The following is a 12,991-nucleotide window of genomic DNA, read 5'->3' as shown; positions in this document are numbered from 1 at the left end:
TACTCTCTAAGCCCGTCTAACCCTGTGGTCTACTCACGCTCCACTACTCTCTAAACCCGTCTAACCCTGTGGTCTACTCACGCTCTCTAAACCCGTCTGTAGAACCCTGTGGTCTACTCACGCTCCACTACTCTCTAAACCCGTCTGTAGAACCCTGTGGTCTACTCACGCTCCACTACTCTCTAAACCCGTCTGTAGAACCCTGTGCTCTACTCACGCTCCACTACTCTCTAAACCCGTCTGTAGAACCCTGTGGTCTACTCACGCTCCACTACTCTCTAAATCCGTCTGTAGAACCCTGTGGTCTACTCACGCTCCATTACTCTCTAAACCCGTCTGTAGAACCCTGTGGTCTACTCACGCTCCACTACTCTCTAAACCCCGTCTGTAGAACCCTGTGGTCTACTCACGCTCCACTACTCTCTAAACCCCGTCTGTAGAACCCTGTGGTCTACTCACGCTCCACTACTCTCTAAACCCGTCTAACCCTGTGGTCTACTCACGCCCCACTCCTCTCTAAACCCCGTCTGTAGAACCATGTGGTCTACTCAAGCTCCACTACTCTCTAAACCCGTCTGTAGAACACTGTGGTCTACTCACGCTCCACTACTCTCTAAACACGTCTGTAGAACTCTCTAGTGGAGCGTGTGTATAACCCGTCTGTAGAACCCTGTGGTCTACTCACGCTCCACTACTCTCTAAACCCCATCTGTAGAACCCTGTGGTCTACTCACGCTCCACTACTCTCTAAACCCCGTCTGTAGAACCCTGTGGTCTACTCACGCTCCACTACTCTCTAAACCCGTCTAACCCTGTGGTCTACTCACGCCCCACTCCTCTCTAAACCCCGTCTGTAGAACCATGTGGTCTACTCACGCTCCACTACTCTCTAAACCCGTCTGTAGAACCCTGTGGTCTACTCACGCTCCACTACTCTCTAAACCCGTCTAACCCTGTGGTCTACTCACGCTCCACTACTCTCTAAACCCGTCTAACCCTGTGGTCTACTCACGCTCCACTACTCTCTAAACCCGTCTGTAGGACCCTGTGGTCTACTCACGCTCCACTACTCTCTAAACCCGTCTAACCCTGTGGTCTACTCACGCCCCACTCCTCTCTAAACCCTGTCTGTAGAACCATGTGGTCTACTCACGCTCCACTACTCTCTAAACCCGTCTGTAGAACCCTGTGGTCTACTCACGCTCCACTACTCTCTAAGCCCGTCTAACCCTGTGGTCTACTCACGCTCCACTACTCTCTAAACCCGTCTAACCCTGTGGTCTACTCACGCTCTCTAAACCCGTCTGTAGAACCCTGTGGTCTACTCACGCTCCACTACTCTCTAAACCCGTCTGTAGAACCCTGTGGTCTACTCACGCTCCACTACTCTCTAAACCCGTCTGTAGAACCCTGTGGTCTACTCACGCTCCACTACTCTCTAAACCCGTCTGTAGAACCCTGTGCTCTACTCACGCTCCACTACTCTCTAAACCCGTCTGTAGAACCCTGTGGTCTACTCACGCTCCACTACTCTCTAAACCCGTCTGTAGAACCCTGTGGTCTACTCACGCTCCATTACTCTCTAAACCCGTCTGTAGAACCCTGTGGTCTACTCACTCTCCACTACTCTCTAAACCCCGTCTGTAGAACCCTGTGGTCTACTCACGCTCCACTACTCTCTAAACCCGTCTAACCCTGTGGTCTACTCACGCCCCACTCCTCTCTAAACCCCGTCTGTAGAACCATGTGGTCTACTCAAGCTCCACTACTCTCTAAACCCGTCTGTAGAACACTGTGGTCTACTCACGCTCCACTACTCTCTAAACACGTCTGTAGAACTCTCTAGTGGAGCGTGTGTATAACCCGTCTGTAGAACCCTGTGGTCTACTCACGCTCCACTACTCTCTAAACCCCATCTGTAGAACCCTGTGGTCTACTCACGCTCCACTACTCTCTAAACCCCGTCTGTAGAACCCTGTGGTCTACTCACGCTCCACTACTCTCTAAACCCGTCTAACCCTGTGGTCTACTCACGCCCCACTCCTCTCTAAACCCCGTCTGTAGAACCATGTGGTCTACTCACGCTCCACTACTCTCTAAACCCGTCTGTAGAACCCTGTGGTCTACTCACGCTCCACTACTCTCTAAACCCGTCTAACCCTGTGGTCTACTCACGCTCCACTACTCTCTAAACCCGTCTAACCCTGTGGTCTACTCACGCTCCACTACTCTCTAAACCCCGTCTGTAGAACCCTGTGGTCTACTCACGCTCCACTACTCTCTAAACCCGTCTGTAGAACACTGTGGTCTACACACGCTCCACTACTCTCTAATCCCGTCTGTAGAACCCTGTGCTCTACTCACGCTCCACTACTCTCTAAACCCGTCTGTATAACCCTGTGGTCTACTCACGCCCCACTACTCTCTAAACCCATCTGTAGAACCCTGTGGTCTACTCACGCTCCACTACTCTCTAAACCCGTCTGTAGAACCCTGTGGTCTACTCACGCCCCACTACTCTCTAAACCCGTCTGTAGAACCCTGTGGTCTACTCACGCTCCACTACTCTCTAAACCCGTCTGTAGAACCCTGTGGTCTACTCACGCCCCACTACTCTCTAAACCCGTCTGTAGAACCCTGTGGTCTACTCACGCTCCACTACTCTCTAAACCCGTCTGTAGAACCCTGTGGTCTACTCACGCTCCACTACTCTCTAAACCCGTCTTTAGAACCCTGTGGTCTACTCACGCTCCACTACTCTCTAAACCCGTCTGTAGAACCCTGTGGTCTACTCACGCTCCACTACTCTCTAAACCCTCCTGTAGAACCATGTGGTCTACTCACGCTCCACTACTCTCTAAACCCGTCTGTAGAACCCTGTGGTCTACTCACGCTCCACTACTCTCTAAACCCCGTCTGTAGAACCCTGTGGTCTACTCACGCTCCACTACTCTCTAAACACGTCTGTAGAACTCTCTAGTGGAGCGTGTGTATAACCCGTCTGTAGAACCCTGTGGTCTACTCACGCTCCACTACTCTCTAAACCCCATCTGTAGAACCCTGTGGTCTACTCACGCTCCACTACTCTCTAAACCCCGTCTGTAGAACCCTGTGGTCTACTCACGCTCCACTACTCTCTAAACCCGTCTAACCCTGTGGTCTACTCACGCCCCACTCCTCTCTAAACCCCGTCTGTAGAACCATGTGGTCTACTCACGCTCCACTACTCTCTAAACCCGTCTGTAGAACCCTGTGGTCTACTCACGCTCCACTACTCTCTAAACCCGTCTAACCCTGTGGTCTACTCACGCTCCACTACTCTCTAAACCCGTCTAACCCTGTGGTCTACTCACGCTCCACTACTCTCTAAACCCCGTCTGTAGAACCCTGTGGTCTACTCACGCTCCACTACTCTCTAAACCCGTCTGTAGAACACTGTGGTCTACACACGCTCCACTACTCTCTAATCCCGTCTGTAGAACCCTGTGCTCTACTCACGCTCCACTACTCTCTAAACCCGTCTGTATAACCCTGTGGTCTACTCACGCCCCACTACTCTCTAAACCCATCTGTAGAACCCTGTGGTCTACTCACGCTCCACTACTCTCTAAACCCGTCTGTAGAACCCTGTGGTCTACTCACGCCCCACTACTCTCTAAACCCGTCTGTAGAACCCTGTGGTCTACTCACGCTCCACTACTCTCTAAACCCGTCTGTAGAACCCTGTGGTCTACTCACGCCCCACTACTCTCTAAACCCGTCTGTAGAACCCTGTGGTCTACTCACGCTCCACTACTCTCTAAACCCGTCTGTAGAACCCTGTGGTCTACTCACGCTCCACTACTCTCTAAACCCGTCTTTAGAACCCTGTGGTCTACTCACGCTCCACTACTCTCTAAACCCGTCTGTAGAACCCTGTGGTCTACTCACGCTCCACTACTCTCTAAACCCTTCTGTAGAACCCTGTGGTCTACTCACGCTCCACTACTCTCTAAACCCGTCTGTAGAACCCTGTGGTCTACTCACGCTCCACTACTCTCTAAACCCCGTCTGTAGAACCCTGTGGTCTACTCACGCTCCACTACTCTCTAAACCCCGTCTGTAGAACCCTGTGGTCTACTCACGCTCCACTACTCTCTAAACCCGTCTAACCCTGTGGTCTACTCACGCTCCACTACTCTCTAAACCCGTCTGTAGAACCCTGTGGTCTACTCACGCTCCACTACTCTCTAAACCCGTCTGTAGAACCCTGTGGTCTACTCACGCTCCACTACTCTCTAAACCCGTCTGTAGAACCCTGTGGTCTACTCACGCCCCACTACTCTCTAAACCCCGTCTGTAGAACCCTGTGGTCTACTCACGCTCCACTACTCTCTAAACCCCGTCTGTAGAACCCTGTGGTCTACTCACGCTCCACTACTCTCTAAACCCGTCTGTAGAACCCTGTGGTCTACTCACGCTCCACTACTCTCTAAACCCGTCTGTAGAACCCTGTGGTCTACTCACGCTCCACTACTCTCTAAACCCGTCTGTAGAACCCTGTGGTCTACTCACGCTCCACTACTCTCTAAACCCGTCTGTAGATCCCTGTGGTCTACTCACGCTCCACTACTCTCTAAACCCTTCTGTAGAACCCTGTGGTCTACTCACGCTCCACTACTCTCTAAACTCGTCTGTAGAACCCTGTGGTCTACTCACGCTCCACTACTCTCTAAACCCCGTCTGTAGAACCCTGTGGTCTACTCACGCTCCACTACTCTCTAAACCCGTCTAACCCTGTGGTCTACTCACGCCCCACTCCTCTCTAAACCCTGTCTGTAGAACCATGTGGTCTACTCAAGCTCCACTACTCTCTAAACCCGTCTGTAGAACACTGTGGTCTACTCACGCTCCACTACTCTCTAAACACGTCTGTAGAACTCTCTAGTGGAGCGTGTGTATAACCCGTCTGTAGAACCCTGTGGTCTACTCACGCTCCACTACTCTCTAAACCCCATCTGTAGAACCCTGTGGTCTACTCACGCTCCACTACTCTCTAAACCCCGTCTGTAGAACCCTGTGGTCTACTCACGCTCCACTACTCTCTAAACCCGTCTAACCCTGTGGTCTACTCACGCCCCACTCCTCTCTAAACCCCGTCTGTAGAACCATGTGGTCTACTCACGCTCCACTACTCTCTAAACCCGTCTGTAGAACCCTGTGGTCTACTCACGCTCCACTACTCTCTAAACCCGTCTAACCCTGTGGTCTACTCACGCTCCACTACTCTCTAAACCCGTCTAACCCTGTGGTCTACTCACGCTCCACTACTCTCTAAACCCGTCTGTAGGACCCTGTGGTCTACTCACGCTCCACTACTCTCTAAACCCGTCTAACCCTGTGGTCTACTCACGCCCCACTCCTCTCTAAACCCTGTCTGTAGAACCATGTGGTCTACTCACGCTCCACTACTCTCTAAACCCGTCTGTAGAACCCTGTGGTCTACTCACGCTCCACTACTCTCTAAGCCCGTCTAACCCTGTGGTCTACTCACGCTCCACTACTCTCTAAACCCGTCTAACCCTGTGGTCTACTCACGCTCTCTAAACCCGTCTGTAGAACCCTGTGGTCTACTCACGCTCCACTACTCTCTAAACCCGTCTGTAGAACCCTGTGCTCTACTCACGCTCCACTACTCTCTAAACCCGTCTGTAGAACCCTGTGGTCTACTCACGCTCCACTACTCTCTAAACCCGTCTGTAGAACCCTGTGGTCTACTCACGCTCCATTACTCTCTAAACCCGTCTGTAGAACCCTGTGGTCTACTCACGCTCCACTACTCTCTAAACCCCGTCTGTAGAACCCTGTGGTCTACTCACGCTCCACTACTCTCTAAACCCCGTCTGTAGAACCCTGTGGTCTACTCACGCTCCACTACTCTCTAAACCCGTCTAACCCTGTGGTCTACTCACGCCCCACTCCTCTCTAAACCCCGTCTGTAGAACCATGTGGTCTACTCAAGCTCCACTACTCTCTAAACCCGTCTGTAGAACACTGTGGTCTACTCACGCTCCACTACTCTCTAAACACGTCTGTAGAACTCTCTAGTGGAGCGTGTGTATAACCCGTCTGTAGAACCCTGTGGTCTACTCACGCTCCACTCCTCTCTAAACCCCGTCTGTAGAACCATGTGGTCTACTCACGCTCCACTACTCTCTAAACCCGTCTGTAGAACCCTGTGGTCTACTCACGCTCCACTACTCTCTAAACCCGTCTAACCCTGTGGTCTTCTCACGCTCCACTACTCTCTAAACCCGTCTAACCCTGTGGTCTACTCACGCTCCACTACTCTCTAAACCCGTCTGACTCTGTGGTCTACTCACACCCCACTACTCTCTAAACCCCGTCTGTAGAACCCTGTGGTCTACTCACGCTCCACTACTCTCTAAACCCGTCTGTAGAACACTGTGGTCTACACACGCTCCACTACTCTCTAATCCCGTCTGTAGAACCCTGTGCTCTACTCACGCTCCACTACTCTCTAAACCCGTCTGTATAACCCTGTGGTCTACTCACGCCCCACTACTCTCCAAACCCATCTGTAGAACCCTGTGGTCTACTCACGCTCCACTACTCTCTAAACCCGTCTGTAGAACCCTGTGGTCTACTCACGCCCCACTACTCTCTAAACTCGTCTGTAGAACCCTGTGGTCTACTCACGCTCCACTACTCTCTAAACCCGTCTGTAGAACCCTGTGGTCTACTCACGCCCCACTACTCTCTAAACCCGTCTGTAGAACCCTGTGGTCTACTCACGCTCCACTACTCTCTAAACCCGTCTGTAGAACCCTGTGGTCTACTCACGCTCCACTACTCTCTAAACCCGTCTGTAGAACCCTGTGGTCTACTCACGCTCCACTACTCTCTAAACCCGTCTGTAGAACCCTGTGGTCTACTCACGCTCCACTACTCTCTAAACCCTTCTGTAGAACCCTGTGGTCTACTCACGCTCCACTACTCTCTAAACCCGTCTGTAGAACCCTGTGGTCTACTCACGCTCCACTACTCTCTAAACCCCGTCTGTAGAACCCTGTGGTCTACTCACGCTCCACTACTCTCTAAACCCCGTCTGTAGAACCCTGTGGTCTACTCACGCTCCACTACTCTCTAAACCCGTCTAACCCTGTGGTCTACTCACGCTCCACTACTCTCTAAACCCGTCTGTAGAACCCTGTGGTCTACTCACGCTCCACTACTCTCTAAACCCGTCTGTAGAACCCTGTGGTCTACTCACGCTCCACTACTCTCTAAACCCGTCTGTAGAACCCTGTGGTCTACTCACGCCCCACTACTCTCTAAACCCCGTCTGTAGAACCCTGTGGTCTACTCACGCTCCACTACTCTCTAAACCCCGTCTGTAGAACCCTGTGGTCTACTCACGCTCCACTACTCTCTAAACCCGTCTGTAGAACCCTGTGGTCTACTCACGCTCCACTACTCTCTAAACCCGTCTAACCCTGTGGTCTACTCACGCTCCACTACTCTCTAAACCCGTCTGTAGAACCCTGTGGTCTACTCACGCTCCACTACTCTCTAAACCCGTCTGTAGAACCCTGTGGTCTACTCACGCTCCACTACTCTCTAAACCCGTCTATAGAACCCTGTGGTCTACTCACGCTCCACTACTCTCTAAACCCGTCTGTAGAACCCTGTGGTCTACTCACGCCCCACTACTCTGTTTTAACCTCTGTCTTTCCTCTCAACTCACTGCACTTTCCTGTGGTGGGGACGCGTCACAGTGGAGAGAGGTGAGACATTTGTGTGTGTGTGTGTTTGTGTGTGTGTGTGTGTGTGTGTGTGTGTGTGTGTCACAAAGAGGACACAGGCATCTCTGATTGCAGCACACATAGGAATATAAGTATTACTTACTATGATGGTGTTACAGTAACTCAAGTGATGGTGTTACAGTAACTCAAGTGATGGTGTTACAGTAATTTACAGTAGGGCAAAAAATTATTTAGTCAGCCACCAATTGTGCAAGTTCTCCCACTTAAAAAGATGAGAGAGGCCTGTAATTTTCATCATAGGTACACTTCAACTATGACAGACAAAATTAGAAAAAAAATCCAGAAAATCACATTGTAGGATTTTTAGTGAATTTATTTGCAAATGATGGTGAAAAATAAGTATTTGGTCCATAACAAAAGTTTATCTCAATACTTTGTTATATACCCTTTGTTGGCAATGACAGAGGTCAAACATTTTCTGTAAGTCTTCACAAGGTTTTCACACACTGTTGCTGGTATTTTTAGCCCATTCCTCCATGCAGATCTCCTCTAGAGCAGTGATGTTTTGGGGCTGTTGCTGGGCAACACAGACTTTGAACTCCCTCCAAAGATGTTCTATGGGGTTGAGATCTGGAGACTGGCTAGGCCACTCCAGGACCTTGAAATGCTTCTTACGAAGCCACTCCTTCGTTGCCCGGGCAGTGTGTTAGGGATCATTGTCATGCTGAAAGACCCAGCCACGTTTCATCTTCAATGCCCTTGCTGATGGAAGGAGGTTTTCACTCAAAATCTCACGATACATGACCCCATTCATTCTTTCCTTTACACGGATCAGTCGTCCTTGTCCCTTTGCAGAAAAACAGCCCCAAAGCATGATCTTTCCACCCCCATGCTTCACAGTTGGTATTGTGTTCTTTGGATGTAACTCAGCATTCTTTGTCCTCCAAACACGACGAGTTGAGTTTTTACCAAAAAGTTATATTTTGGTTTCATCTGACATTCTCCCAATCTTCTTCTGGATCATCCAAATGCTCTCTAGCAAACTTCAGACGGGCCTGGACACGTCTGGCACTGCAGGATTTGAGTCCCTGGCGGCGTAGTGTGTTACTGATGGTAGGCTTTGTTATTTGGTCCCAGCTCTCTGCAGGTCATTCACTGGGTCCCCCCATGTGGTTCTGGGATTTTTGCTCACCGTTCTTGTCATCATTTTGACCCCACGGGGTGAGATCTTGCGTGGAGCCCCAGATCGAGGGAGATTATCAGTGGTCTTGTATGTCTTCCATTTCCTAATAATTGCTCCCACAGTTGATTTCTTCAAACCAAGCTGCTTACCTATTGCAGATTCAGTCTTCCCAGCCTGGTGCAGGTCTACAATTTTGTTTCTGGTGTCCTTTGACAGCTCTTTGGTCTTGGCCATAGTGGAGTTTGGAGTGTGACTGTTTGAGGTTGTGGACAGGTGTCTTTTATACTGATAACAACTTCAAACAGGTGCCATTAATACAGGTAACGAGTGGAGGACAGAGGAGCCTCTTAAAGAAGAAGTTACAGGTCTGTGAGAGCCAGAAATCTTGCTTGTTTGTAGGTGACCAAATACTTATTTTCCACCATAATTTGCAAATAAATTAATAAAAAATCCTACAATGTGATTTTCTGGATTTTTTTCCTCATTTTGTCTGTCTTAGTTGAAGTGTACCTATGATGAAAATTACAGGCCTCTCTCATCTTTTTAAGTGGGAGAACTTGCACAATTGGTGGCTGACTAAATACTTTTTTGCCCCACTGTAAGTGATGGTGTTACAGTAACTCAAGTGATGGTGTTACAGTAACTCAAGTGATGGTGTTACAGTAACTCAAGTGATGGTGTTACAGTAACTCAAGTGATGGTGTTACAGTAACTCAAGTGATGGTGTTACAGTAACTCAAGTGCCAAAGTTAACGTCTGCCTTTGCTTTGTCCTCAGCTGCTACCCCCTGGAAAAAGAATTCAGGTACAAATCACAAACTCCTTTTATGCTTTGTGTTTTTATCTGTTAAAACTGCAAACGTCTCTGCTAGCCAGTTAGCATTCAGTCAGCTTACTGGGTTTTTCCGTATCCTTTCAGAATTCGAGACTTCACAAGTTACAGAGAAGAAGAGGACAGTCTATCAGATGGCTTTGAGTAAGAGACTTCATATCCATTTACAGCATCAGGGGAATAGCTGGGCTTTATTTTTCACATATCAATAAATTCCCCCTCAGTGGGTGGATGTGTGGTGGAGTGTTTGTTGGTTTGATTTGACCCTCTCCCCTCACCCTTTCCCTCCTCCACTCTGTCGCATCCTCTTCTCTAACCTCTATACCACTTTTTCTCTCTCTCTCCGTCTCTCTCTCTCTCTGTCTGTCTCTCTCCGTCTCTCCGTCTGTCTCTCTCCATCTCTCTCTCTCTCTGTCTCTCTCTCTGTCTGTCTCTCTCTCTCCATCCGTCTCTCTCTCTCCGTCTCTCTCTGTCTCTCTCTCTCCGTCTGTCTCTCCCCCCTCTCTCTGTCCGTCTCTCTTCCTCTGTCTCTTTCTCTCTCCGTCTCTCTCTCGCATGCCCTGTCTCTCTCTCCATCTCTCCATCTCTCTGTCTCCATCTCTCCCTCCATGTCTCGCTATCCATCTCTCTCTCTTTCCGTCTCTCTCACTCTCCGTCTCTCTCCGTCTCTCTCTCCGTCTCTCTCTCGCGCGCCCTGTCTCTCTCTCTATCGGTCCGTCTCTCTCTCTCTCTCTGTCTCTCTCTCTCCGTGTCTCGCTCTCCATCTCTCTCTCCATCTCTCTCTGTGTCTCGCTATCCATCTCTCTCTCTCTGTATCTCTCGCTATCTGTCTCTCTCTCTCCGTCTCTCTCTCTTTCCGTCTCTCTCACTCTCCGTCTCTCTCCGTCTCTCTCTCCGTCTCTCTCTCTCTCCGTCTCTCTCAATCTCTGTCTCCCTCACTCTCACTCTCCATCTCTTTCTCTCTCTCTCTCCCTCTCTGTCTCTCAGATAAGCTAGATGAGATCCTGGCAGCAGCTCAGCAGACAATCAGCACCAATGAGGGGCAAGGGACGCGGGGTCAGGGGGCAAGGAGAGACAGGAGCCGGGGCTCCTTTTACGCCAATGAGGTGTGTGTGTCGGCGTTGCGTGTGCTGGCGCTCGTGTTCACTAGTGAGATCACCTGTCATGAGATTGAGAGGAACAGTTTGTCCTGTAGTGTTCCTATGGTAACACCCACATCTTTAGGATGTGATTGATTTGACTGCCTAAGCTACTATACTACTAGATAGGAACTATTTTACAAGTAATTGACAACTCTTTCATGAATAGTGAAGCTATTTTATTCACTTACAGTACCACAGTCTGCAAAGTGTATTCTGTTATATAACTTCTGTCCTTTCTGAACATTGTCCTCTGCTCCCTCTTCCCTCTCTTGCTGCGCAGCCAAATTACGACCAATCAGAAATGGGGATGACCGGGCTGGGCTATGACCGCGCCCAGTTCACATCAGGCCACGTCCCTCCACACGGTATGCTGCGACAGAAATCCATCGGTGAGGCTGTCTGTCTGGCAGGCCCTCTGGCCGGCCTGTCCGTCTGTCTGTCCTCTAGACTCTTAAAGGCCTGTGCTGTAACACTGTCTGCAGCTGTAGCATACCATGTGCTTCTAGTCTGACTGTTCTGTCTATGTCCTGGTTCATGTTGTAGTATGCTTCTGCTGTGGAGAATAGCAGTTTATATGTGTTGTACTGTACTAAAATGTTTGTAGGCTGATACACTGTTTCTAGGAGCTGTTCATCACAGAAGCTGGAACTGTGGTTGAATGTGACACAGCTAAAGACGATGGACTTCTCCTGTGACTCGCCAAGTAAAAGGCGGTATAACATCTCACCCTGTTGGCAAATGACCGTTCCTGTACTTTTACCAGTACATACAGAATGATACTGTTGGTCATCATCTCTGCTAGAGGACAGACAGGCTTTAAGATGAATGAGAGGACCGCCTGAAAATTAGACAGACAGACTTACAGATGAATGAGAGGACCGCCTGACAATTAGACAGACAGACTTACAGATGAATGAGAGGACCGCCTGACAATTAGACAGACAGACTTACAGATGAATGAGAGGACCGCCTGACAATTAGACAGACAGGCTTACAGATGAATGAGAGGACCGCCTGACAATTAGACAGACAGACTTACAGATGAATGAGAGGACCGCCTGACAATTAGACAGACAGACTTACAGATGAATGAGAGGACCGCCTGACAATTAGACAGACAGGCTTACAGATGAATCAGAGGACCGCCTGACAATTAGACAGACAGGCAGTTACAGAGACAGACAGACAGCCTCCCACATTAATAATCTGTTCTTTTGTTCAGCAGTATTTTCTCTGTACCATCCCTCTACCCAGTCTCTCACCCATCTGATCACTCTGTATCTATCCTCCATCCCTCTACCTCAGTCCCTCACCCATCTGATCACTCTGTGTCTATCCTCCATCCCTCTACCCCGTCCCTCACCCATCTGATCACTCTGCTCTGTGTCTATCCTCCATCCCTCTACCCCAGTCTCTCACCCATCTGATCACTCTGCTCTGTGTCTATCCTCCATCCCTCTACCCCAGTCCCTCACCCATCTGATCACTCTGCTCTGTGTCTATCCTCCATCCCTCTACCCCCGTCCCTCACCCATCTGATCACTCTGCTCTGTGTCTATCCTCCATCCCTCTACCCCAGTCTCTCACCCATCTGATCACTCTGCTCTGTGTCTATCCTCCATCCCTCTACCCCAGTCTCTCACCCATCTGATCACTCTGCTCTGTGTCTATCCTCCATCCCTATACCCCAGTCTCTCACCCATCTGATCACTCTGCTCTGTGTCTATCCTCCATCCCTCTACCCCAGTCCCTCACCCATCTGATCACTCTGCTCTGTGTCTATCCTCCATCCCTCTACCCCAGTCTCTCACCCATCTGATCACTCTGCTCTGTGTCTATCCTCCATCCCTATACCCCAGTCTCTCACCCATCTGATCACTCTGCTCTGTGTCTATCCTCCATCCCTCTACCCCAGTCTCTCTCATCAGTCCTTTTCATCCCTCTCTTGTATCTCTGTCTGTGGTGAACTGCAGGGGTGACTGAAGAGGAGAAGTCCCATCTCAATCCTCCGGCCATGAAGTTTGCCCGAAGTCTCTCGGTTCCCGGCCCAGATGACATCCCCCCGCCCC

The 12,991-nt window shown here is 50.0% G+C and overlaps 1 protein-coding gene across 1 annotated transcript; it reads left to right on the top strand.

The window, feature by feature from the left end:
• Nucleotides 1-9,555: 9,555 nt before the first annotated feature.
• LOC116374333 (SH3 and multiple ankyrin repeat domains protein 1-like) lies at nt 9,556-12,990 on the top strand (the record flags this gene model as incomplete). The annotated part of the gene is made up of 5 exons (XM_031825985.1): nt 9,556-9,753; nt 9,868-9,924; nt 10,768-10,886; nt 11,203-11,311; nt 12,896-12,990. Coding segments are annotated over exons 2-5 (333 nt in total), but the record flags the coding sequence as incomplete, so codon positions are not given.
• Between the last annotated feature and the right edge of the window lies 1 nt (nt 12,991).

This window comes from Oncorhynchus kisutch, linkage group LG6, assembly GCF_002021735.2.
Source record: "Oncorhynchus kisutch isolate 150728-3 linkage group LG6, Okis_V2, whole genome shotgun sequence".
Classification (NCBI taxonomy): domain Eukaryota; kingdom Metazoa; phylum Chordata; class Actinopteri; order Salmoniformes; family Salmonidae; genus Oncorhynchus; species Oncorhynchus kisutch.
The sequence above is the reverse complement of the archived record's forward strand: the minus strand, read 5'-3'. Positions and strand labels throughout refer to the sequence as shown.